Below are 26,506 nucleotides of genomic sequence, written 5' to 3'. Positions count from 1 at the left end.
GATATGTTTGTACTACCCCAACTGGACCAAACCATATTTTGAGTTAATAAATCACCTTTCAATGGATCCATACAAATATTTATTAGTGGAGATCCATAGTAATAGCATTGATCTTGTCTCATTTCTCATTATGGACTCAGTGTCTTTTTCCATGGCAGCAAATGGCAATAGTCACAAATACTGTGAAAGGGTGGAAGTATAAAGATCACACAAAAGAAGTAGCCTGCAAAGGGGAATTTTCTTTCATCTGTGCAGTAGTGTAATGGAATGATGATTCTTCAAACTTCTAGTTAGCAGACTTGGCATTTACACCATCTAGTTTAAAGTGTGGGTCTACGCTGAAAAGTGACTATTTAACAGTGGTAGTTCTTCCTGTGGGTAATCTTAGGATATTCGTGTCAGGGGTATGTCTACAGTATGCATGGACATGAGGCTGCACCAGCATGGGTTTTAGTAGAGGCCCTACAAGCCTGCACAGGCCCTGGATTTACTCAGGTGACTAGCCTGCTCTGAAGCCTGTACTGCTATTACTACCTGAGCTAACTAGAATAAGATAGCTTGGGTATGTCTGTGTGCTACAGTTACACCCTGATTGCAGTGTAGATGTGTCTTTCATCAGCTACGGGCCTTGGTGACATTAATAAGAGCTTTTGACTACTTTTCACTCCTGTTTACACTTCAGCAATGGGAAGGCAAGTTGAATTCAATTTTGGCTCATGCATAATTGAGAGAACTGTTAACTATACTACATCTGCAGATCCTCCCCGTCGCTGCCCATTGTAGAGAGGAGAATTGGATAAACATAACAAGGCAATGGTCTGCAGAAAATGGTGTTGCACAGGTATAAATGAGAACAGAATTTGGCACGCAGAATCGGTGTAACTGGTAACAAAGCATGAGGCAGGAAGATTTGAGTGTCTTGTCCCAGGATGTGTTTGCAGGGCTGGCAGCCAGAGGAGACATCTTTTTACTGGTCAACTGAGTAAATCTGATCTAAAAATCATTGAGTGACAATACACATGAAATCCTAAGATACTATCTTTATAGAGTCACTTCTCAGGGTAGACTTGCACTGTAAGAATTTAGGAGTGAAATAAAGTGAAGAAAGGGTGTGAATTCACTTGCCTGTTTATTTTTACTGCTATTTTATGGTCTGCAATTGAGCTCTTCTTTGACTTTTCACACCGTCTCACCACCGTTGTTGGTATGAGAGCCTTCTCCTCTGTAGCTCCCACTTGAAACACCCTTCCTGTATGTCTATCCAGCAGCCAATATCTTTCCTCTGCTGCTTATTCCTTTTATTTTCTCTCTTACTCTTGGTATTTAAGGGGAAGGGAGAATATTCTCCTGCTCAAGAAGCAGAGCAGGTCTGAATTTTGACATTTTGCTCTCCCTAGGTGCAAGGATCTCCCAAAGGGGGAGTGGCATGTTAAGAAATAAAACATAAGGATCTGAATTTTACCTATAACTATTATTTGATCTGGCAAAGTGTATTGGGATACAAAGCCAAATGCAGAGGTGATGTAAATGGAGAGGTAAGTTACAAGGTACTTGTTACACCATGAGCTAGTGCAGGCATGTGTAAGTCAAACACCAACAGGAAAAAGCAACTAATAGAAGAGTGTAGAAAAGGGTGTAATCTCTCTTGGTATCTTACACTTTCTTTCACACCCTATGGATTCCTTTTCTGGCACCTCACCATGTTAGGGTGGATATTAGGAAATACTTTTTCACTCAGAGAGTGATGAAGCACTGGAATGGGTTACCTGGGGAGGTGGTAGAATCTCCTTCCTTAGAGGTTTTTAAGGTCAGGCTTGACAAAGCCCTGGCTGGGATGATTTAGTTGGGAATTGGTCCTGGTTTGAGCAGGGGGTTGGACTAGATGACCTCCTGAGGTCCCTTCCAACCCTGAGATTCTATGATTCATGTAAGTTATACCAGTTCACTGCTGCCCACACTCACTGCCAACGTGTGGGTAACAGCACCATTTAGAGAGGAACAAAAATTATTTACAGCAAACTATCTGGCAACTGGAGTCTTGCGGCATTCTTGGGAATAAATATATCACAAGCAAACAATTTCTTCAAACATTCTTTGTTCAAAGTATTCAGCATATTTATTTTGTGATTTTTTAAAAACACATCGTGCACTGATCATGAGTAGTTCTCTGAGTATCCGATATATAAACTGTTGGCTAATTGGAGAGGTCTGATAAGTCACATTTTATTGGATGTGTTTGTAATTCACTCACTGGCATGAATAAAATTTGGTTTCCTTGACTTTTGTACAGTGTGGCAAGGTACCTTCTCTGTCTTGCCCGATTTTGCACTTCCCCCTCTGCCAGTGGCAAGGCCTGGGTTAAGTCTTCCCCCTCTGTATTCTCTTATCAATACTTTCAAGGTAGGCCTGATCAGGAAAGGCCCAAGGAGGGTTCCTCCAGCAAACAAAAATAAATCATTTTACAAACATAAAACAAAAGGGGAACCTCTTTTCCCCCCACCCCTTTCATGGGGGTTTATCCTGCTGCAGGCCCCAGGGTGTCAATCCTTCTCCTGAACAGGCACTCGGCTTTGGGAGTTCCCACCATAGGGAGGATTGCAGCTGCTCACCTTAGAGAAGCCTGCCTCTCTGCTGCCACTAGCCCTATAGCCGCTCATCTCTCCTTCCCCTGGCTAAGCAGAGGAGGGGGCTTTTAAAAGGTCTCAGACAGCCTAATTGGACTCAGGTGTCCCTAACTGACCTGAGGTAACCCTTCTCAGTTTATAGGAAAAAGGGCCTTTATCATTGTAGGCCAGGGTAAACATACCTGCCTTCCCTCACATTCTTGCAGCTGCCCAGACTGACTTTGTCACCACAGGCTACAATAGAATCCATTGTCTGGAACATTTACGTTAATAAAACTCCAACATGAAATAGTAGTGGAAAATGAATACAAAAGGGAAGTGAGCATGGCCAAAGCATATGCATTCAACACTGTAAGAGAATACAATATGTGAGGGGGCCTCTCTTATGGTATCTAGCTTTACCAATATTAGGTCCTCTCTGACTTTAGCTTACTGATTGAATAAAATTACTTGTGTTACTGGTTGGGGTCTGACTTGGCTAAGCTCTGCCTACATGTGCATAATAAAAGAGCCAATCCCTGCCCCAAAGTCCTCACAATCTAACTATGAAATGATCAACAGGTGGTTGCAACTAGGAGAAGGGAAGAACAGAGTAACAGAGACAATTATGATTAGCACGATAAGCTGGGGTCATATCACACTATTCAGAACAGAGCTGTAAAGTATTATCGGATAGCTTGCTTTTGATTCCATTTGGGAAGATGACATTCAAGTTACACCAAACTCCTCTCGCCAAACGTTGAGCACTCTGGCAGAAACGCTACTGAACTGGTTTAGAATAAATACATCAGTCCAATAAGAATATACGTAACAGAGGGTTAAATCCTCAGCTGGTGTAAATCAGCATAACTCTCCTTTCTTCTGCAATGCAGTGCTAAGCTATGCTGCCTGTGGATCTGGACTAGATATGTATCTTTTTAAACAGAGGCATTGTGGCCAGTAACACAGTGGGTTGTGTTTTTATTTTGGAGGCTGACTCTCTTAGTTGCATGCTCTGAGATGCACTGATCCAGCAGATTCAGTTCCCTCCCCTCACCCTTCTCAGAGTAGCACCACCAGTGGAACAGGTCTGCAAGAGAATCTGATGCTTCATCCCAGAGCTTTTTGGCAGCTGGGAAAGTCTTTTGTAGTAGACTTAGTAAATAGTGTTGACAATGATTGTGTTAGAGATGACAGTAATCACAACTACTGACCTGGATCATTGGGGTCCTGCTGGTTTCCCCGTGTCTCCACATTGATAGCGGTGTTGCTCTCAGCTTGGTTGCTATGTATAAGCAATTGATGTTGTTGATCTAAGAAGGGGCGGGGGGAAGAGGGGAAAGGAGGTAAGCAAAACATTCAGCATGACTACTTTATCCAGTACTAGGCAATACTGGTACTGCTCTTCATTTCTCCATTCTGTCTCTTCCAAAACCTAATTGTCTGTGGTGATTCCTGAGTTAGCAGCTTAGCCCATCTGGAACGCATGTGGACCATTGGTGAAAACACTGACCAGATTTAATTCTGAACAGAGAAGATTATAAATGTCTCAATGATGTTGCAATTTATTGTGATTTGTAGAAGTTGGTGCTAATACAAGTTTAAACCTCCCCTATAATTAGGAAGATTCAGAAATCTGGATTAAATTTAGAGTAGAGGCTTAAAAACAGATATAAAACAAAACTAATACATAAAAATATCTTATGTCTTTGCCTGATGGCTAACTAACAACATTTTCAGCTGGTGTCTAACAAAGACTAGAGAATGGCTTTTTGCTTATTGAAAATCAAACATTAAAAAACCAGAACTGTATAAACAATACATTTTGTGAGCTGAGCATCAAACCAAGTACAGAAAGGTAATGAAAGTCACCTTAATTGAATACTGAAAGCAGCATAGTTTAGTGATAGGGATTCGGTTCTCACATCTGACTTGCTCGGTGACCTTCAAGTGGCTGCTCTGTGCCTCAGTTTCCCTAGATACAATTGGGGGTTATCTGTGCTTTACCACTACAAGTATTTTGAGAGCAGCAGATTAAAAAGTGCCACATCACTTATAATTAATAATAATGCCTGTCAGTTAACAACAGAGCTAATTGGATACACTTTTACCAAGAGTTAAGCTACAATAGATACAAGAGATTTGCCTGAGCTGCAAAGTAAAGATTCATGTTTGGATCTGAACTTTCCCTCAACAGCAGGACAAGAGGAGGGAGATTTGAGATGAGGGCTTTTATGTACTGCAGCTCCTCTCTAAATGGAAACAACTTTTGTGTGTGAAGAGAATGGCGATATTAAAGTATTGCAGGGCATTTTTCTATAAATCAACCACAACATTTAATAAAAGAATAACTTCCTATCTATATAAAGAGGATATTTTCTAAAAGAAGGAAAACAGTTATGTAATCATGTATTTAAGACACAGTTGCTGTTATAGTAGTTTCCTTAGAACAAGCAGTATTTATGGTAGGATTTTCCAATGTCTAGGGTCACTCAAATCTTCAAGTGAATGGAAACTAAAACAGAAACTTTAAGATTAAGAAAAGATTCAGATAAGTAATTCCCTCCCCCTGTTTTTCTTCTCTTTGTATCAGTATATCTGTTGGGCTGGCTGCTTTCTTTAGATCTCAGGGGCTATGAGACTTCTTGAGGGCCACAGGATGGGTAAGAGAAACCTGAGAAGCAGGGGCCCTTAGCAGCAGGAAGTCTAATAATGAGGGGTCACAGCAGTGCAAGATACCTGCCACTCTCCCTCTGGCAGAGGGCCCTATCACCAATGGAAATTCAAAGTGTGAAGCACTACTGGGGTGGAGGAGAATGATCATAGAATGTGCTGATTCAGCACATACAATGGGCAACATTTGCTGGTACAATTCCTAATGACCCCAACTGTCATTTAAAGCTCCTCTCTCCCTCTGGAACCCCTAATGCAACTTGCCAAAGCAAACACTCTAATCTCCTCAGTGGTGAACCCAAACTGAATAAGGATGAATCTAGCCCAATTCATTCAGGAGCTCATCTGACTCAGGCAAGACATGGAGATTGCTCTATACGAGGGTAGTATTTGGCCAGAATGCAAAGGAATATTTAGACTAGAGATCTCTACATCCTAGAATAGCATTCAAACTCCTTTGGCTCAGGGAGGAGGAGTTGAGAGTCAGGCTAAAGGGAAGGTGAGGACAGGGGAAGGGAGAAGGATCTATTTGGAGTGAGAAGAAAGGCAAAGGCAAGATGGAAAAGAGCAGAGACAGAGACCTGAAAAAGGTTCAGATAAATTAAAATATCCAAATTTTGTAGGAACTGTCTGAACCTTTTGAAGCCTGTCCATTATTCGTATAATAATCGATACATACTTTGCACTTTATAACAAGGTGTTCTGTATGGACTTTCATGAAGATGCAGAGCTATCCTGGTGACTCTCTTTGGCAACCAGACCAGATGGGTCCTATAAGTTCCAAACTTAGAATATTAAGGTATTTGAGTGTATCTGTAATGTAAAGAGAACTAGTGGTAGGGACACTGAGGTTCTGCAAGGAAAAACTCAGAACAGCCACGCAGAGGAGGAAGCTTAGACCAAAGTTGATATTGATTGGTATTTAAATTAACAATAAAGGCAAATCCAAGAAAGGTTGTAAGTTTGGAAAACATCCACCATCTATATTGGCAGCTGGGTGGGAACTCCATCCGTTTATGCACGTTTGTGGCACTTTTCACATGAGGCTCTCAAAGCATTTTACACAAGTAGGCACATTGTATTATTCTCATTTTACAGGATGGGAAATAAAGTCTCAGAAAAGGTAATTGTCTTGCCTGTGTCAAACAGGGAGCCACTGGCAGAGTCAAGAATGGAACCAAGGTTTCCTCCCTCCCAGGCCTCTGCTCTAACCACTAGACAATGTTGTCTCTCTTATGCCCATCTTACTATTGAAATCAATAGGATGGTTTGCAGTGTAAAGTACTACAAAATATTCATGCGCACCATCATGCCGGTGCAGTTAGTAAATGTGCTAAATATTTCATAAAGAACTTGGCTCTAGTTGGAAGGTTATGGACAGGAGCAAGAGTAATAATTTGGTTGACAGGATTTCTGACTCCAAATACATTACACATTGAAAAGGCTACATTTAGGGAGACTATTTTTAGTTAAGAACTAACATCTAGTTTGGTCCTAACCTGACTTTCCAAGGTAATTGAATAGAATGAAGTGTGTGTGTGTGTATATATGTGTGTGTGTGTATATATATATATTTCCTTACATTCCATCAGCCTCATAATAGTTATGGTAATCAATGACATTTAAGAAAGATACAAGGAGCTGATTATGGGGTAAGTGAATATGGGAAATATCAATTAGCTACTGAACAGGTGCTCATGCCATCAAATTATCACCTGGACTGTTCCATGTAACCCATTGGAACTGCAATCATGCTGGGTAAGACATTGAAAGGTCTGTTTATGATTTCAAGAGCTTCTGTTATCTTCTTCTGACCATGGTTGTTGATAGCAGTTAAACTCTTACATTCATCCCAATTCATTATATAGTGTTTATCAGGTGGGGATGTGATATCATCTATGACAGTAGAGTCAGTTACTTGCCTGTGATAAAGACCCAGCTGATCCACATCCTTTTATTCTTTCATTAACCAATCTTTGTCTTTCCAAATGTATTCACCAGCACCCTTACTGCTAAAGACACCAGATTTTTCCAATCATTCTTATCTTTCATCTCCCCCACTCAAAAAAAAAATTCAAATCAAGCAGCTTGTTCACTGCTTCAGACAGGTTGCACATTTCCGATCCTTATCCTTTCTATTCACTTTTATATGTTGAGGGAATTATATTTCTCCTTTCATGTTTATTTCACCAGCATTTTAAATTGTCTAGTTAATGTCTATGAGAATGGGAACTGCCATACTGCATCAGACTAGTGGCCCCTCTAGTCCCCTATCCTGTCTCCTACTGTAGCCAGGACCAACTGCTTTTGGGTTTTCTTGTACTTTCCTCTGAGTGACCAGTTATAGAATACCCTGCCCATATGGGAAAGGTACGTGATGGACAACTTTAGAAATTCAGATCCTTTATCCACAAAACAGGTCCTGAACAGCCAGCAGCAACGTGACTTGTCTCCCTGCATCCCCCTAACATACCTCAGTCCTGTTCTGGAAGAACCATCTGGAGGGATAAGATGGTAGTTGAATCCCTATGCTTATCTATTCATTGGACACAAGGATATCCGTAGTGCTAGTTGTAATGTGAGCACTGGACTGACATCATTAAATTTGTTTCCCCATAGGTCAGCAAACAGTCACCATATGGCAAAAACTTTTGCTTTCTACCCACCTCTTTTGCTTCCCATGTAATTGGGAGAATTGGCCACAAGTCTAAGGCTAGATTTCTCAGGCAGTCTGGCCTTTAATTTTGTGCACAGGAAGTGTAGAGATCTAAATGAAGAAATTGCACATATGGAATTTGAGACTGCCTTTTAAAAGTGTCACCCACAATGTTAAATTTAGGCCAAGATTTTAAAAAAAAATACAAGACTGAAGTTAGGTTCTTAAACCCTAGGGTGACCAGACAGCAAGTGTAAAAAAGTCAGGACAGGGGATGGGGTTGTGATAGATGTCTATATAAGAAAAAGCCTCCAAAAATCAGGACTGTCCCTATAAAATCAGGACATCTGGTCACCCTATTAAGTCAACTCTTAGGCATAATAAATTAAACTGCCCATTATTTAAAAGCACTGAGCAACCAGCAGCACCTGTTGGGCACTCAGCACTTCTGAAAAATTAGGTCACTTATTCAGGAGCCCAACATCAGACTCTTGTCTTTGCAAATCTTGGGCTAGATATATAATATATTGCCCCATGTATTTTTAAATACATATATGCATGAAATGATTTTCAGGAAGTATTAAAATATGGAAATTAGATCTTTTTCTCTGAATATATTTTTGATGCAGCAGGAGCAGCTAAAGGGGAATCACTGTGGGGAGTTTGAGTTTCATTACAAGACTTCTCCCCATCCTATTATAGTCCTTCTGACAATTCTGTGCTTAAATTTCTTTGTATCTTTTACACTATGCTGTGGCTTGCTTCTGTTCAGAACATTTTAGAGCCATCTGCTGGAAAAAGTGTATTACTGCAGACATATTTAGAGTTATTGTACTCTCCCCAATTCTGAGATTATTGTGTGCTCTAAGCCGCAGCCAGCATAGATGAAATAATTTTTTGCGGGGGAGAAGAGAGAACTGAATCCATGCACTTAAAATCAACTTACTGCCTTTCCTTGCAATACTGCATTTGGATGCACCCTGACCTAGATTCATGAGGGTGCAGAAATGATGTGGTGCATAATGCACTCTATGCAAACAGAGCAGAGCAAAAGTCAGAACTTCTATCCTGTGATGAAATTCCAATATTTCAGCATTTGTTTTCATCACATATTGGGACAAAAATGTCCCAATTTTATTTTATTTAACAGAACAAAACGTTACAAAACATTTTGATTTGGACATGGTGAAACATTGTGTTTTGGCATTCTTGATGAAAAAACTTTTCAATATTCCCCTACCAAAACATTGTTTTGAACTGACCCAAAATGTTTAATGCTGAATTGACTTGAAATGAAACTAAGCTTTCCTACAGTGCTACATTGCTTCATTAGAGTTATAATTCCAAAACCTTATGACCTTGTTCATTCTTCCTTATGGGTCAGGCTCTGTGACTGGACTACATCTCCCATGATGCACTCAGTCACAGGACTCCCATAAATGTATTAGGCAGCCACAGTTCTACTGTGTAGAGAGGGCAAGGTCAGGAGAGGCTACATAGACCACTCAGCTCTGTGTGAGACAGAACAGTGTGTACATACTGGTTCTCTGCAGCTGTGTGAAAGGGAGGCCTGGGGACATGGCCACTGGCTCACCACTCTACAGATTCACTTGCTGAAACTTGCTTGTGAGGTGGGTGTCAGTGGCTTTGGAGTGGTTGGGCAGGATTCTGGAGACAGAAAAGAGGAACACTTTGTCCTTACAGAACACTTAATCCAAGGCCGGCCCTTCAGGTGCTTTACAAGCATTCATTCATTCAGCTTCTCTATGCCTTGGTGAGATGTCTCATCCCATTTTTCTAGCTGGGCAAACTGAGACATGGAGTGGTTAAGTGACTTTCCCAGGTCAGAGCGAGTTAGTGGAAGATTTGAGAGTAGAAGCCAGGATTTCTGACTCTAGGTCACCAGTTGTAACTGGACAACTCCCCTTTCTATTTTTCTACACTAATATATAACAAATTGGGGTATAAACCTCATTTCCCATATTTCCTTGATGCTGGACCAGTTACTTTGATAGTACTTTGTCTCCTTAAGCCTTCATTTTTTAAAATCTGTTGGTCTTTTTTTTTTTAAAGTCAACCCTGGAAATGTCAAACAGGGTTTTGGATATAAATCATGGTGATGGATCGTGCCACACTAGAGCCTGATCCAATGCTCACTAGCTTTCAATACGGTAAGAGACTTCCCTGACTGCTGGGGTCCTAACTCTTCAATATTTCCCTCTCCTAAGTGGAGATGGCTGTGGCTTCTTTACATTCCTCTACATTAATTTTTAATCGCAGCCTCTATTTTACCACTGCTGATGGAATTCCCTACCACATCTAATAGCCTCTCTTAATAGTCATTCATTTAAAATATGTATGCTAATGCCACATCTTATTTTTCAAGAGCAGTTTAAGGCCAGGAGCAAAGTAGCAGCAGTTATACAGATGTTAAATGACAGCACATTGCCATGTGTTTGATCACCAGGGCAATGGTAAACGCTACATGCTTTGTATTAAAAAGGCACAGTTATATGTAGGCCATGTATAATATCCGGTGTGGCTTTTTGTAAAAAAAGTCAGCAGGTCCAATCCTGCTACCACTGAAATCAACAATTTTTCTATTGACTTCAGTGGTAAAATGGATCAGGCACATTATCTTATCTACTGTCTGAAATATATTCCAAGTGGCTGAATCTGAAAAGGCAAAAGGGTCAGCCTACTATAGGTCAATTAATTTTACAGTAGGTACTCAGTGGAAGACCTTGATTTAATATCCCCAGGACTGCAATTCTGTACACCCTCTCTGCCCCCCAAAAAGGTCAGACAGGAGTAGTGAAGCATTTAATACAGATTCTGCACAATAGAATCAGGATTAAGAGTTCATGAGTTGTTTATTTAGGGATGAGGTGTGTGGGGGGGTAATTTCTCTTTTCCCTCTCTGCATAATGTGGCATGAACAGTAAAAACTGAAGGCAGGGACAGTAAATAAATGTTGCCAATATTTTTGGCCCAATCTGCACTTTTCTGATTTTAATGGATTTCATTTTGTGAGGAAAAGATCTGAACTAGACTGATTTTCATCTGAGACTTCTGCTCTTGAATCAGATTGCCTTTTCTTTCTTTAAAAAGAATTGGATTCATATCAATACAACTCTAACACACCTTTGGGTTGACACTTTTCTCCACTGTACCCAGGGCAGCACTTCCACTCCAGTGATGTCACAATTTTATGTTTGATTCTGTAGGCTTGGCGGGTCATCATCTGGGATCTGGAGATGAAGAAGATGTTGGAAATCAAATGTTATGAGTCTGTCTCAGAAGATTGAATATCATAAATAGATAAATCTGTAATCAGCACATTACACTGCACATTTCACCTATGAATTTTTTTATTTTACAACTACTTTGGGATTTTTTAAATCCTTTAATTCCAACAAAAAGGAAAAACAAAAAACCCCTTCATATATTTTCAATACTAACTACTGATTCTGGGTGCCCAACTTCAGACATCTTAAAGGGGCCTGATTTTCAGATCATTAACTCAGTGCTTTCTTTAAAAAAAAAATCAGGCCCCTTTATGGTATCTTAGAGTGGGCACCTAAACATTCAGGAATCCAAAATATCTAGTGACATTGGAAGGCCCTGGGTCATAGTGTATGCTCTGCTGTATATAGCAAGAAATTTTGAAGGGTGAAATCCTGGCCTCATTGAAGTCAGTGGGAGTTTTGCTGTTGACTTCAGCTGGATTGGGATTTCACCCAAAGTCTTTATTCAGTCCTTGTTCATGCAAACCTATGATAGAGAAAGTGTATACATTGAGTAAGAACTTCAGAATTAGGTCCAGTGTTATCTTGAAGCAGACTTTGTACTGATGGTAACATCTCTCTGAATTTCATAAATAAATGCTCTCTCTCAGACATAGTGAAAACCACCACTAAAAGCTTAAGCCTTCTCTCGTGTTCAGAAAAAAAAGTTTCATGAGGGCATTTCAGTGCATTGAAAAAAGCCACTCTACTGATGCAATTGCACCACAGTAAAGAGCTGGTGTTTGCATGGTCCCTCTTCCTGCATGCAAAAGCCAGCTGCTGTTGTGCATGAGGGCAGAGTGCAAATTGAGTAAGGACTCATCTTTAAGAGGTAAAATTATGCATAGTCCTAAAAGATGGCTGTGACTATAAATAATCAAATGTGGAGTTTGGAACATTAATTCTGGTTCCAAATATTCATAGCCATCCACTTCCTGTGCTCGGATTCCCAGGATCCTCATTAGGTTTCTGTAGCCACACATGGCTCATTCAGGCTCCAGTGATCACCTTGCAACTTGACTTCTAGATGCCTCTCTCTTCCCTGTATACCCTAAAACATCTTTCTCCTCCTACAACATGAAACTATGGGGCAGGATGTTGTTAACAGCAAAACAGCTGAGAGTCTATTCTACTCCCACTGGTGCTCCATCCAGATCTCATGTTCTTAGTGCCTTCTCCTAGGTGGAGTATCTCAGTTTATTTTCCAGTGGAGATTGTACAAGATTTTAATAGGGAGGTGAGCTCTGGTCCCTCAAGGAATTGACTTAAGGTGGAAAACCTTGTGGAGTGGAGCATAGACTGACGCTTCAGAGGGCTCTTGATGAACAACTGAGGGAGGATGGGAAGTGAGAACCCAAGAGCCAATTGGAAAGTAAAATAAAGGTAAATATAGCTGTTTAACTGCTGCCTCCATTTGAAATGTACTGCATCTTTATAATGAAGAACTTCACCTGAGTGCAGAGAAAGTAGCCATTTTGTTCTTAGAGTTGCTTGGCCCATCGGAGAGACAGCACATACATGCCACAATTGCTCTTGGGCATTTGGTCTCTCTTGTTTCTTCCTCCCGTTAATTTCATGCAAGAATCAGTCTAGACTGGAAGCTTGTGTGTGTGTTTATTATTTATATATATAAAAAATCTGCTCTGCCCCTTTTAACTTTCTAAATATAAACCCTAAACACAAGCAGTGATAAAAATGCTACTGGCTACTAGACACTGTCCCCAATGACAGGGACAAAGTTCAGGAACTCTGAAGATGCTGCCACAGAATTCTTCAGTCCTTTTATAGCAGCACAATCCCAATCTAAAGGGCTGCTGGAAGAGGGCAAACTTGGAGATTAAATCCACCAGGTTTGTGTCAGAAAACATCCTCCCAGTGAACTCTAAAATGCTATTTTGTTTTACTCTACAGTTAATCTCAACACCATCTCACAAGGGATAGTCTTATATCATCTACTTTTCTGCAGCTGCCAGAAGCTCTCCCTTTGTCCCCCAAGTGGCTGAGATCTGACTAGAAGAGTAAGACTGTGTGCAATACTTGCACAACCAGCCGAAAGAGCTTATTTTCCTACAGAGTCAGATTTTTGCATCCTGAAAATTTTGAATTAATAAAAAAACCTTAGAAGAGAATGTTACAACTGCAAGATTCATCTCATGCACAGTGTATTAGTAACAGTGGTGAGCTGGAGCAGGTTCCCACAGGTTCCCAAGAACCGGTTGCTAAAATTAGACCTCCATGGAAAACAGGTTGTTAAAGGGCCAGGAGGTGGGCAAAAACTCTGTCCCGTCGGGCCGGACCATCCTGTTGCCCCAGGATTCCCAGCTGGGGGAGCTGGAGGCCCCCCCCCCCCCCCCCCTGCACAGCATGGCCAGCCGCCGCTGGGCAGCTCAGCTCAGCTGAGCTGCGGAGTTGCTTTTGAGCTGCCAAGGGGGGGGGGGGGAGGGGTTCTGGGCTGCTGTGGGGGGGGGGGGGGGGGGGCAGCCCCAGGCAGGCCCCAGGCCCCCCCCACCCCTGTCTCTGCCTCTGCCTGTCCCCCCCCCGCCTCCTCCCCCTTAAATCAGAACTTTTTATAGGGAACCGGTTGTTAAAATTTTGGCAGCTCATCACTGATTAGTAACACATGTTATGGCCTTCCCCAGCCACTTACAGCATTCCCAAAATGCAGAGAGTAGTTTACCTGCTCTACAGGTAGGCAGTAGCAAAACCACAGGCAGACTCCAGTACAAGAGAATGTTATAGCCTAGTGGTCAGAGCCACAGACTGAGAGCCAATAAATCCTACCTTCTGGATTAGAACAACTCAGACACTTAGGAGATTTCTCCCTTGGCACACCACAAGTAACAATGGAGGTGTACTAGGGAAACCATCAAAACACCCCCAGGCCAAATTCAGATGACTCTGGAAATAAAACTTAAGCACAGGCAGTTAGCCTTGGATGGAGGTTATCACAGATGAGGAAAGGAGCTGAAGGACAGCAGTGCTAAACTTCAATCTATTCCTAATCTAAACGTGAATCCTGTCCTCTGTACACAATCCTGCCACCAAGTGGACAATGCATGAAAAAGTCTAGGCCAAAAGGAGGGACTGGAAGATAAAGCTGGTCAAAAAAAATATCAAATTGTGAAAATTTTCAACAAAAGACAAATGTTTCACAAACTTTTTTTGCAAAAATTTCATCCCAGCGCCCCCCCCCCCACACCCCAACCTGGCCCAAGCTCTACTAGCAGAGTATTGAAAACTAATGTTTGTTGAATCCAGTGAGGGAATCCAGCTACAGCCACATCAGTTGGAATACACAATATGAATATGCTTAGTACAGTGACTGGGTCCTAATCAGTAGACTTCACCCAGGGCTCCAGTCTTCAGCCAACTCCAGTTGCAACATCTGTGACTGAGATGGTTTTTCGAATTCTCTTTTTCATAGAATGTTCCAGACCTTAAAGGTGCACAATCACCATGGTTCTCAAAAGGCAATATGCCACATATATCAACTCCCCCCGCTTGTGTAAGACAATGCAACTTCTGTTGCCTTCAGTAGGAGTTATAATTTCTCACTTCAGATTTGAATTTGATCCCTACAGAACAGGTATAAGTTACACAAGTTTTGCACATCCACCAAATACCAACTCTGTTCCGGTAGCACTGCTTTGCTAAACCTACGTACACCCGTTTTCTGGCAATGTTACGGCTCAATTTTTCAAGCTCCCCACACCCACTGCCTTCAGATCACACCCTGACCGCACCATGTGTGGGGGGAAGCTGTGGGTGTGGGGAGCTTGAAAGGAAGCTGTGTGTGGGAGGCTATGACCACATAGGTGCTTGCAGGGCCGTCCTTACCCATACTCAAAGTACACAGCTGCATACAGCACCAGGAAATTTGGGGCATCAAATTTCCTGGTGCGCCATGCAGCTGTGTGCTGCTTCAGCCCCTGCTCCAGCTCTTCCCCAGGGCCCCTGCCCCTTCCTGCCCCCACTGCCCTGAGGACTCCTGAAGCCATTGGGCCTGCATTTACCGACAAGTAGAGAGACCCAGCCCCATCCTGCTCCCCTCCCCTGGCTCCCAGCAAGTTCCCTCTCCCCCCAAGCCTGGGAGCCAGGGGAGAAGAGCAGGCCGGAGCCAGCTCACTCCACTTCCCGCAGGAAGTGGCCAGCCCCCCTCAGAAGCCTGGGGCCAGCTCCCCCACTCCCATGGAGGCCTGGGGCAGGGCCCCACACAGCCCTCCCCCCCAACAGAGGCCAGGGCCAGCTCCCACCACAGAGGTCTAGGGCCCCACACAGCCCCTGCCTTGTGGGGCACCAAAATAGCCTGGGTGCTTTAGAGCTCTGCTCTCACGTGTCTTTCTTCAAATAAACCTGGGGGGAGGCAGGGGGGATCAGACAGCAGCCCTACTTCCAGTCATCTATAGAAGGCTCTGTACTGGCAGAAGGAGCACCACATTGAGGGACTGCAAGTGCCTCAGCTGCTGCTAGTATGCGTGTCTGCATCAAGTCAGTCATTCTCTGGCAGGGATTCCTCTCCTCCATGGGACCTCTTAGAGTTTCGACACAAAACCTGTTTACCCTGACTGGTGAAGGGCCAGTATTTGGTCCTTGGTACAGTAGCTGAATAGCAATTTGCACCGAGTTACCTACTATGTTTTGCTTCAGAATTTTACATTGATATGATCAAAGAATCATACAAGATACAATGTGGTCCCACCATATTTGGCTTAGGGATATAAGCAGGATGGATTGAATTGCTATTTTTCATTCAAAGTAATAGCAGGTTACCTGCTCGTTCATAATTAAAGTGCATGCAAATGCTATTTCTGCAAAGGATTACGCACCTCACAGTACAGGCTCCAGTAGCCCAGGAACACGGCTTTGCTTTGCCTGATGTCAAGGTTTCCATGTTGTCCACTACGACAGTAGGTGCGAGTCTGGTGTGGACATAAGCACACCAGTTCCTGTATAAGAAAGAAGGAACAAGCTGAATTGATTTTTAAATCAAAACTAAAATCCAAACATTTCCCCCAATATGATAGGAACATAAGCCTTTAAGATGAAGGATGGCCTTGTGATTAAGGCAGGTGACTGGGATACAGGAGATCTGGGTACAGCATCAAGCTCTGTCATAGATTTCCATGCAATCATGGGTGACTCATTTCATCCCTCGGTGCCTCAACTCCCCATCAGTAAAATGGGGATAATAATTCCTTTCCACCTGTAGTGATGCACAACTCACCCTGTGGCACCTCCTGCTGGTCATCTCTGGGAATTAGCTCTCCAGCCTCCAGAGCACCCTCTGCAAGCCAGTGTCATGCTACCACTGGCCCCTGTGTCCCTCCCAGGACCTGGTACCCCTTGTCTTTAGGGTGCTGGCCCCTGGCAATACCCCCTAGTCTCAGAGTCTCCCCACCCAGAGGAACTCCCAACCCTCTATCCCCACCTTGCCTCAGTCTGGGCTACTGCCAGTCACCATCTAGCCCCCACTCCCTGGGGCAGGCTGCAGTGTAAAAGCTACTCATCATAGCAAGGGGGCTTGGACCTGCTGCCTTCCTCTGCCACCCAGTACCTCGATGGGCCTTGCACCAGGCCCTGCAGCCTGGGGAGTTGCCAGCCTCAAGCTCCCCTACTTCCCTGGCTTTCCCCAGCCCTGCTTCACTTCCAGGCAGTCTGCAGGCAGGCCCTGCTCTCTCCCAGCCTGGTGAGAGACTTCCCTTGGGACCACTAGCTCACAGCCTTTTTATACAGGCCAGCTGTGGCCTGATTGGGGCATAGCCCAGCTGCGGCCACTTCCCCAATCAGCTCAACTTTTCCCCTACCACAGCCCTCTCCCAGGGCTCTTTTAAGCCCTTCAGGGCAGGAATGGGGTAACCACCCCACTACACTGCCCCTCTGTAACTGTTAGGACATGCACTGTTGTTTTCTAAATGCTTGTAGAGCATCTAGTATAAAGGGATCCTAATATCAGTTGAGGCCTTTAGGTACTACAGGAACACAAACAACTAACACTAACAGTACTTCAGGCAGCATTTTTTTTTTTGAGGCCAAGGCCATTTCTTCTCTATCTTCACAGAAGGGTTCTAGAGTTTTCAGATCCACACATCTATCAGTATTTTCATTTTCATTTCATTTTTTCATTTTTTTTCATTTTTAACCAGTTCTAATATTTACCCACTTTGTGTAGTGTTTTGAGAGCCTGACAGGAAAAGGTGCTATGAGCACCAAGCATATGGTGGGTGCCACTGAGCCCAGCTGCACTTGTGACTGTTGGACTACAGAGATTTTATATCCACAGAAACTGCTCTCCATTTTGAGAGGTACTCCACACTCAGCAGCACTCATGTACACCACATTCTGGGGCACCCCCACACAGCCCATATTATATCATTATTGAAGAATGTGCTCCATATAAGAGCTGTTGTGTAGTTTCTTTGATCTTGTTTTCTTACTCATTGTATGTTTCATTGTTGGTTTACCTCAGGAAAAACATGTCTTTTTAACTGGGAGTGTAAAAACTCTGTGCTGTTGTATGAGGCTCTGTTTATATTCTCTTTCCTATGGCTGGGCTCATAGCTTCATTCTTTTGTGTCCGTTTGCAAACTGCATCAATAAATATTTGGAAAACATAAATGCAGCCTCCAGCAGTAAACATAAGGATCAGATTCTTCTCTCACATAGAGGATGTAAGTCAGGAGTAATTCTTTCGACATGTATGGAGTTACACTCATGCAAAATTGGTGTAAGTAAATGGAGAATCAAACACTATAGTTATAGCGGAGAGATCATAAAATCACTTACAACCACCACGTGATCATATGGGACATGAAAGTCCACCAATGGGGTGAAGAAACAAGGAAACTTCAAAAATTATCATAGATATTCAGAATAAAAATGACATGTTTGCTAACTCCCTATCCTGTGTTATACAGGTGAGTTAGGTAAGGGGAGGAAAAAAGCACAGGTAGCCCCTTCTACCCCAGGACACTTATGCAGCAGTAGGAAAAGATATGCTCCTAGCAGTCTTTGCTATTGAGTAGTAGGAATAAGTTCTGGCTATAGCACCTGCTGGTGCTCTGTAATCCTAAGGGAACATAGCCTTTTGTGCATGTTCACGGCCATGCCTCTTGCCCTCCTGTGCATATGGTGTGGTTGGGAACACATGCTAATGTGTTGCAGGTTACACCCGTTTAGACCATCAATCCTCAGCGAGCACCCCTCCAGCATCTGAACCCCAACCCTTGCACCCGGTATAGCTCAGGTGAGGATTCTGCATGGATAACAATAAGATCAGAGATAGTTCCACCTTTGTACTGTGTGTCAAAGATAGGGACTAAGTCTCCCATCATAGATGTGGGGTGAGTATTCTCTCCCTTTTATAGATTTGGAATACAAGACTGGACCAAAGTGAGCCATGGTATACAGAGGTGGAGTTCCTACTGAAGCCAGTTGTTTATGCTCAAACTGAATTTGGTACGTGGCTTATAATTTTAGGTGCCTCATCTAGGACATGGACAGCTTGCTTTGCAGTAGTGCTGAGTATCCTCAATTTCAACTGTTGCAGGTATTCAGAATGTCACAAAAATCATGCCTCTGAATTTCTAAAGCAGACTACCCAGCAACTGAGGCACTCAGAATTAGAGGCAAAAATTTAAAATGGGGCCTGAAAGAACTCTCTCAAAACTACCGGGAGCCAGTGGCAAGGTTAGAATTTAAGAATTCCTGGCTCCCACACCTGTGCTCTAACCGCTAGACCACATTTCTCCCCACAGAAATACATTAACTGAGATAAACCTGGTAGCACTCTTTTAAAATTAGATATTGCTTTACACTTGAACAAAGGACAAAATGGAAAAAGGGAAAAAAGAAAAAAAAAAGCAGCCACAAGAACCAATTTTAAAATACATTAAAGGCCTGAACCACAGAAAGCGTTTACTTTTCAGAAACGCAGCCTACTTTTTAAGATTCATAGTGCAAATCCACTAATTATCATAATTATTGAGAGTGGACAAGTTAGTGGAACTTGCACACATAGTTGTTGCTAGATGCATTCAATGGGGGATGGGAAAGGAAGCAGCCAAGCCCACTTCAAAATATTGGCTAAGCATTGTTTTGTTTAAAAAAAAAAAGTCAACGTAAATCTCTGCTCTCTGTAAAAAATTAACTCTAGTGTTACCTGCAAAGACTATTTGTATTTAAAATAGTTAAACTGATTTCAAGCTGCATCAGGGCAACAGCTGAAGTGGTTCTCTTCTCTCAAGCCTAGCAGTCTTTGATCAGCCTAAATTGGAGGAAAGATGGATGGTAAAAGAGCCCCTGGTGAGACTCATAATTAGGTTTGTGCTACCAATGAAATAAGCTCATTAAGTGATGTTGAAAATGTAAATATAATTTTGAAACCAAATAGTCTGAAAAAAATGTAGGTTTAAAAATAGAAAACGAAGCATGACGGAAGGATGGTGACAGGGTGTGTAAAGGCAAAGGCAGCCACTCACAACAACTGTTTTGCATAAAGGGAATTTAAACCTGAAAATCCTCTTTACCTTTCATGGAATAATTTACTCCAGATTGGAAATACTGACTTCTAAATCTGTGGGCTTTGTCACGACCTGCAGTTGCTATTGCGCTCCTTTTGCACTGACTTACAGGGGCGGCTCTAGACATTTCACCGCCCCAAGCGCGGCGGCATACCGCGGGGGACCAGCGGACCCTCCGCAGGCAGAGCGCCCCAGGCGACCGGCAGAGCGCCCCCCGCGGCATGCCACCCCAAGCACGCGCTTGGCGTGCTGGGGCCTGGAGCCACCCCTGCTGACTTAGATTTGATTTGTGAAACGTATTTAAAAAAACAGAAACAACCACATTAGGAGTAAGAGTGGAAGATCCCTGGGTGGCGTAAAGCCTGCGTAGCAGCTTTTGGCAATCCTCTTGCAGCTCCCAGCATGGGGAGTGGGGTGGGGTGGGGTGGGGGTGGCACGGGGAAGTGATTGCTGGAAAGAGGCTGCGGCAAGAATACCTCTACTCTCCCACTGTTCCTGGCTGCTAGAGAAAATCCTTTTGGCAGGGCCAAATTTAGGATAGTTTTTGGGTGTAAAGCCACCTTTGCTCCACAGCCATTGAGTTCTGCACCAAGTGCCTCACGGCTAGATCTGAGAATCGGAGCCGTATTAAGTAGTGACAAGGACATTTGCCTGGATAGCGATAAAGGATCAAATTAGGGTGCACTGCAGATGAAAGAATGCAGGAAGCCTTCTCCTCTCTCCCCAATGCTCCAATATAAAAAGCAGCCATGCTGGTGGCGGGGCTGTCCCATGCCCTGCAGGTGCATGCAAGGGGAGTTTGGGGTTGTTGAGGGAATCCATGCTGCACGTACAGGAAAGGTTAACAAGCATCACTCCCACCGGCACCAGTGCAAGTATTATGGAGACTCAGGGTCCAATTCTCCTGCCAATGCAAGATAAGAAGCCAATGTAAATAATTCTCATGTTGTAGGTCTTGAGAGCGGGACTAATCAGGCCTACGACGCGTCCAGTCCCCACCTCTCATGCACCAAGCACATTGCCATGCTCTAGCATATATTCACTAATAATGCATTTTCCTCCTCAATAGGCAGAAAGTATTACGCTAACTGCAGGGTAGAGATGCTTACCCATTTGTAGCTGGACTGAGCCATCTCGGAGTGAATTGTAATAAGCTCATGATATCAGGGTATGGATGGAGCAGGAGTATGAGCAACATTTTTGAGCTTCAAAATGATCTAATCCCCAGAAAAATGCTCTCTCTGTCTGTGGAGTAAGAACAAGTAGCATACAAACCCTGAGCTGTGGTGCAGCCTTAGCAGATGAAAAATAGCTAACATCACTGCACACATTATTTACTATACTTTTGTTTAACCTTTGATAAGAACAAAAGAATGGTCATACTGTGTCAGACCAATGGTCCATCTAGCCCCGTATCCTGTCTTCCATCAATGGCCAGTGCCAAATGCTTCAGAGGGAATGAAGAGAACAGGGCAATTAACACATGATTCATCCCCTGTTGTCCAGCCCCAGCTTCTGGCAGTTGGAACACCCAGAGCATGGAGTTGCATCCCTGATCTTGGCTAATAGCTGTTGAGGGACCTGTGCTCTGTGAACTTATCTAATTCTTCTTCGAGCCCAGTTATCCTTTTGGCTTTTACAACATCCCCTTGCAACAAGTTCCACAGGTTGACTCTGCATTGTATGAAGTAGTACTTCTTTTTGTTTATTTTAGACCTTCTCCCTATTAGCTTAATTGGGTGATCCCTGGCTCTTGTGTTATGTGAAGAGGTAAATAACTTTTCCTTATTTATGTTCTCCACACCATTCATGATTTTGTGATAGCATTCATGATAATGAGCAGACATAATACACTGATTGTCTGAGCTTCTGAAGTTGTCATGGATTATGGATTGTATATGTTGAAGAAAGAGATGATTGGGTTAAAAAGATTGCAGGGACAGAATGTTCATCTTGAAAGTCAAATGTATGTTGCTCATTCTTGGGCAGGCTGGGATCTGCAAATGATTAAGTCCTTTGCTGAACTGGGGTTTAGCAATAATACCAACCCCCCTTTGTAATGTGGTTGGAGCAAATGATGTTCTTTCCACGGCCCCAAATCCAGTTAAAAGCTAGCAAAAGGCTAGTAAATCATAAACTTTGCTCTAGCACAGGGTTCATTGGTGAAGGTCTGTTCTAATTTCTCTGGTTTAATGTCTATGTCTTTTTCTAGGTGCTGAAACCATCCTTTTCCGGGTTGCTGAATTTCTTTCAATTTCTGTATTAAAATCTTCCGTCTCAGTATATCTATTTCACTCACTAACAGTAAAAGCCAGCAGGGGGCAACCTTTCCTAACATACGCAGCTGAAAGAACCATACACAACATTTCACTCACTATATCCACACAATTAAATACATCAGACCGATTCACCTTGCTCCCCCACGCTGTGGTTTTTCTCCTGCTTCTCACTGTGTAGTGTGGCGTGTGCACATGAGAATCTTAGATTTTGCTAAGAGAGCTTCCCATATGAATAATAATTGTTTTTTTAAAAAAACAATTTAAAACAATTTTGCATTCTAAACCGCATTAGAAAAAATATTTGTTAGGTTCATGGCATTCAGAGAAATAGCTTTCCACTCCAAGTGCCAGATCCTCCAGAGGAATAGAGCAGCAAAATCCACTGAAATAAATATAGGGTCACCAGTTTACACCAGCTGAGGATCTTGTCTCCTTGTGAGCCAGAATTGTTTAGCTGCACTACATGGTTGTGTTAAGTTCACACATAGCCATAAAGGTGCTCCTAAACACATCAGTTAATATAATACATTGCCTTGAGCAAGCAGAATGAGGCTAGAAATCTTATACTCATCGCACCACCAAGCCAGTGTTGTAGGAACGATAGAGATTGCTGAACTGTAATTAAAAAAAACAAGACAAAAATATTCCATTTAATTCCAACAACTGCAAGGAAAAAAGGGGTATTTTTAAGCAGGGACATGTGTATCCTGCTTTGGAGCAGTTCAGTCAGCCCCCTTTCTATAAAGAAGGCTAGCCTTGCAAAATTGTCATGAAAATTTACCAGCCCGCTGACAAAATCAGCTTGTTCATTGGGGACTTGTACCAAAGGCCACTGAAGTGAATGGAGGTAGTATTTCTATGGGCTTTGGATCAGGTCCCTTATGATTAGGATGACTGATGCAAATGTAAAGTGAAATGTAATTTATTCAACCATCAAAAAATGTTTATTTCCCTGGGGCGACTGGGAGAGTGGACGTTTACGAGGCTGTAATAACCACTTCCGTATCATGTCGCCACTGTAAATACATTACAAAGCAAATAAGAACATCCACTGCCAGCTCTGTAACTTAGAGCAGTTGCTTCCATTTGCTTAGAAACACAGATGATGCTTCTGAACAATCCTTGCAACTGTTCCTAAACCCCGGCAAAATGCACCCTACCGTTAGCTAAAAGGCCAAAGGGCATGGACTTAGTTCTGCTCCCTTACTCGTTTTGTACTGCTGCTGAAAAGGGGTTTATTTTTATCCACAAGTAAATTAGATTACTTAGCTTTTAACTGATGCAATATTGAATCTGCACAGTTGAACTGCATTGAACCCTGGGATTACTGTGTAGCTGAAGAAATACAAAAAAGACCTAGATCTGGAGCATTAATTAAAGGCAACACATGGCTCTGTGATTGATTCAGATGATATTCACTATATACATTGCATGGAATAGTGTAGGAGATACAGAGCCTGATTCTCCCCACTTTGCACTTTGTGTCATCATTTCCACCAGTGCAAAATGGTTGTAAAATGCTACCATATGGGAATGGTAGCATGTTACACGTGCTGTGCACTGACATGTACGTTTCCCCAAGGTACAGAGCTGCAGAGAATCAGGCTTGTAGAATAGTAAAGTAAAATGGAGGAATAGGGGTGCTGAGTCCAGCATTCTTACCATATTCCAACTTCTGAAACCTCATTGCATCTATGTAAATTCCCCTTACAAATTAAACTGGATATGAGATTCTTCACTTTCTTTCTAAGGCTCCAGTGCAGCAAAAGACATAAGCACATAGTTAACTTTAAGCATGTGAACCTTCCTATTGACTTCAAGTCAAGCGCATGCTTAAGTGCTTCGTTAAAGCATGGTCCTATAGTAGTGTGGAGCAGTATGGGTGCAAAGAAATACTGCTTTTTAAAAAAAGGATGATTTTCCTTTCTTTGTGTCTCATCTTGCAGCCTTTACCACATTTAGCTACTCCACATTCATGAAGGTAGATCAACTGGGCTAATTTTCTACTGCCTTACACTTTTTATAGTTACTTGCACCTGTTCAAAAGAAGCATAGAGTGAGTGTAATATGCCCACCCTGGTATAAGTGAATTTCTGCATGTATTAGAAGTGGTCCCACTTTAACCAAAGGTGTCTTTTTAAATCAAAAGTTAAAAAAGTGCAAACCCTTCTATGGCTAATTTTAAATTGATTGACTTATTGATTGTATAGTTATTTAGATACTTAAAGGAGTCCATACATAGATTTGCACCTCTTTAATTATTTCATTTTAAAACAATTTTTCTTAAACTGGTGCATGTTTTAATTCAGAAAAGCTTTGAGAGAAGAATTATGTTCCGGTAGCATAAATGCTAATCAAGATGCAAGTCAGGGTAGAATCTGACTTCAATGGGACTGCTCATGTGAGTAAGGGTTGCAATGATTGTCTTTTATTTAAAAAAATTAACCTCATAAGTAGTTTTCCCCATCTGAAAATAGTGTTATTCAAGGAACACTGTTAGGTTGAGTCAGGCCTTGAATTTAGATTATGTAGAAACAAGATGTTACAAAACCTATGATTCATATAAATATATCCATACATTTTTTTATAAAAGATTCCAATGAGAATATTGCTTAGCTTGATTTAAACAGCCTGCCAAGTATTTGTACTGAGAGAGTCTGCACATTTATATAATGCAAATCAGCATACTAAGAACAGAAAGAAACATCACAGTGTTTTGCTACTGCACAAGAGCCCCCAAACAACAGGATCAATTATTTCCCCCCCCGCAGTGATTTTCTTGGTACCCAGTGGGTGACAAAATAAGAGGCTCTTCACCTGTTCAGTACCTAAAGATATGATGGATTCTCGATCACTTGCACTCTCTGAGGCTATGTACTATGAGCTAGGGATGTGATTCTCAGCTCATGTACACAATGAGAGCTAGGCAAGTCTGAGTAGTAGCACTAGAATAGTCGCACAGGCAGCAGTGGTGCGGCTTCCCTATGCCAAATATGCATCCACAGGGTTCAGGTGACTTTGTATTCAGCACGGCTAGGCTACTGGGGCTAGGCTCCCACCTACACTCACGCTGGCTCTCATTGAGCTAGCAGAAATATGTGTACATGATCTGGGAACCACACCCCTAGCTCACAAGTGTAGATGCCACCTGAGCTAAGACTGGATATCTTCTTAAAAGATATGCTGTAACTCAAGCAAAAGTTATGGACTTGATGGGGAAATTATTGGATGAGGTTCTGTGGCCTGTATCATGCAGGTCAGAGTAGATGCCTGTAATAGTCCCTTCTGGCCTTAAAATCTCTGAATTTATTAATCCTAATTGAAAGGTAAAAAATTGCTTATCCTGGCTAGAAATAGACTATAAAAAGTGAAATTGACTAGTCTATTTTCCTTGTCCATGCTAAATGGAATGCAAAAAAAAAAAATCTGCAAATTTACTTTAAATTTGCAGAATTCCCTCAGCTCAAATCAGTGTGCATGTAATGGTACCACATGCAATGGAGGCTGTCTTTTAAATATGTCGTTTTTATTGAAAGAGAGCGCACTCTTGTTGATATAAAAGAATAGGGGAAAATAAAGGGGCACAATTTGTTTTCTCAGGATTCAAGGCCCTGACATTTTGTCCTGTATTCTCCAAAACAGATGTTTTTCTGTCATTGTTCATTTCCTTTGTCGCACATAGCATGTTGAAATCTTGGACAGCGAACAGTCCCTTTGTGTTATGCAAATTTTGATTTAATATCACGAGCCATTAAATCTTCTTTCCAGTGCTGCAGTGTCAATCCACAGCTTCCACTCACCTATTAGCTGATCATCATTTCTAGGGGTCAGTAAACTGGCTCAGATTAAATAAGGACTATCCTGTGACTGACATGTCAGGTAAGCTGGTGTGGGATTTGAGACCTTTATTCCACTATTTCAAAGTCCAACTGACAGATACACCTGACCTTTCTGAGCCCAGCCAAAATAACCAACATCTCCTGCAGTCAAAGTGTAAACTAACCATTCAAAACCACTTCCACTAGCCTAGTTTGAAAGTAAGCCCTCAAAATACAGCTGAGAAACCAACCTATATCCAGTCTTTAAAATGCTCATAGATACAGTTAAATCTGAGATCTTTTTCTTGAGTATTATCTCCCATAATCTAATCAGCCACAAGCATGAAGTCCCATATGCAATCATCCTTTTGACTTACTGCCTACTTATATCATTGCGTCTCACCTGACATTCAACAGTACTGATTTTCACAGTCCGCTTAGTCATCCTCTAATCTGAAAATAATAGGCTATCCTTACTTATCCTTAGTTAGCAGTTCAGTGAGACTGCATGGAGCCAAGGACACACTTTTTGTATTTAGTTGCAAGAAATGTTGTAAATTGACTTACCCATCACTTGCTGATTCTGCCACTGACAAGTACCTTTCTCTTCAAGTGGTTTGATTTATTTCAGTGGGACTCCTTTCAGGATAAGGCCCTGATGCAAAACCCAT

The 26,506-nt window shown here is 42.3% G+C and overlaps 1 protein-coding gene across 7 annotated transcripts in view; it reads right to left on the bottom strand.

Annotated features, from left to right (window-relative positions):
* MMRN1 (multimerin 1) overlaps window positions 1-26,506 on the bottom strand; it is a 67,444-nt gene that overhangs the window by 22,456 nt on the left and 18,482 nt on the right. For 5 of the 7 annotated variants that reach the window (XM_039540840.1, XM_039540838.1, XM_039540839.1 and 2 more), the window contains 3 exons: window positions 16,046-16,165; window positions 11,077-11,183; window positions 3,818-3,916 (listed from right to left, as the gene is read on the bottom strand). In XM_039540840.1, the coding sequence (XP_039396774.1) occupies window positions 3,818-3,916; window positions 11,077-11,183; window positions 16,046-16,165 (326 nt within the window). Of the gene's footprint in view, window positions 1-3,817; window positions 3,917-11,076; window positions 11,184-16,045; window positions 16,166-16,443; window positions 16,461-16,773; window positions 16,821-26,506 lie in introns of those variants that run through there. The other 2 variants (XM_039540843.1, XM_039540844.1) reach the window with 2 other exon arrangements.

Source organism: Mauremys reevesii, linkage group 5 (assembly GCF_016161935.1).
Source record: "Mauremys reevesii isolate NIE-2019 linkage group 5, ASM1616193v1, whole genome shotgun sequence".
Taxonomy (NCBI): domain Eukaryota; kingdom Metazoa; phylum Chordata; order Testudines; family Geoemydidae; genus Mauremys; species Mauremys reevesii.
This window is presented reverse-complemented; position numbering and strand designations above follow the sequence as displayed.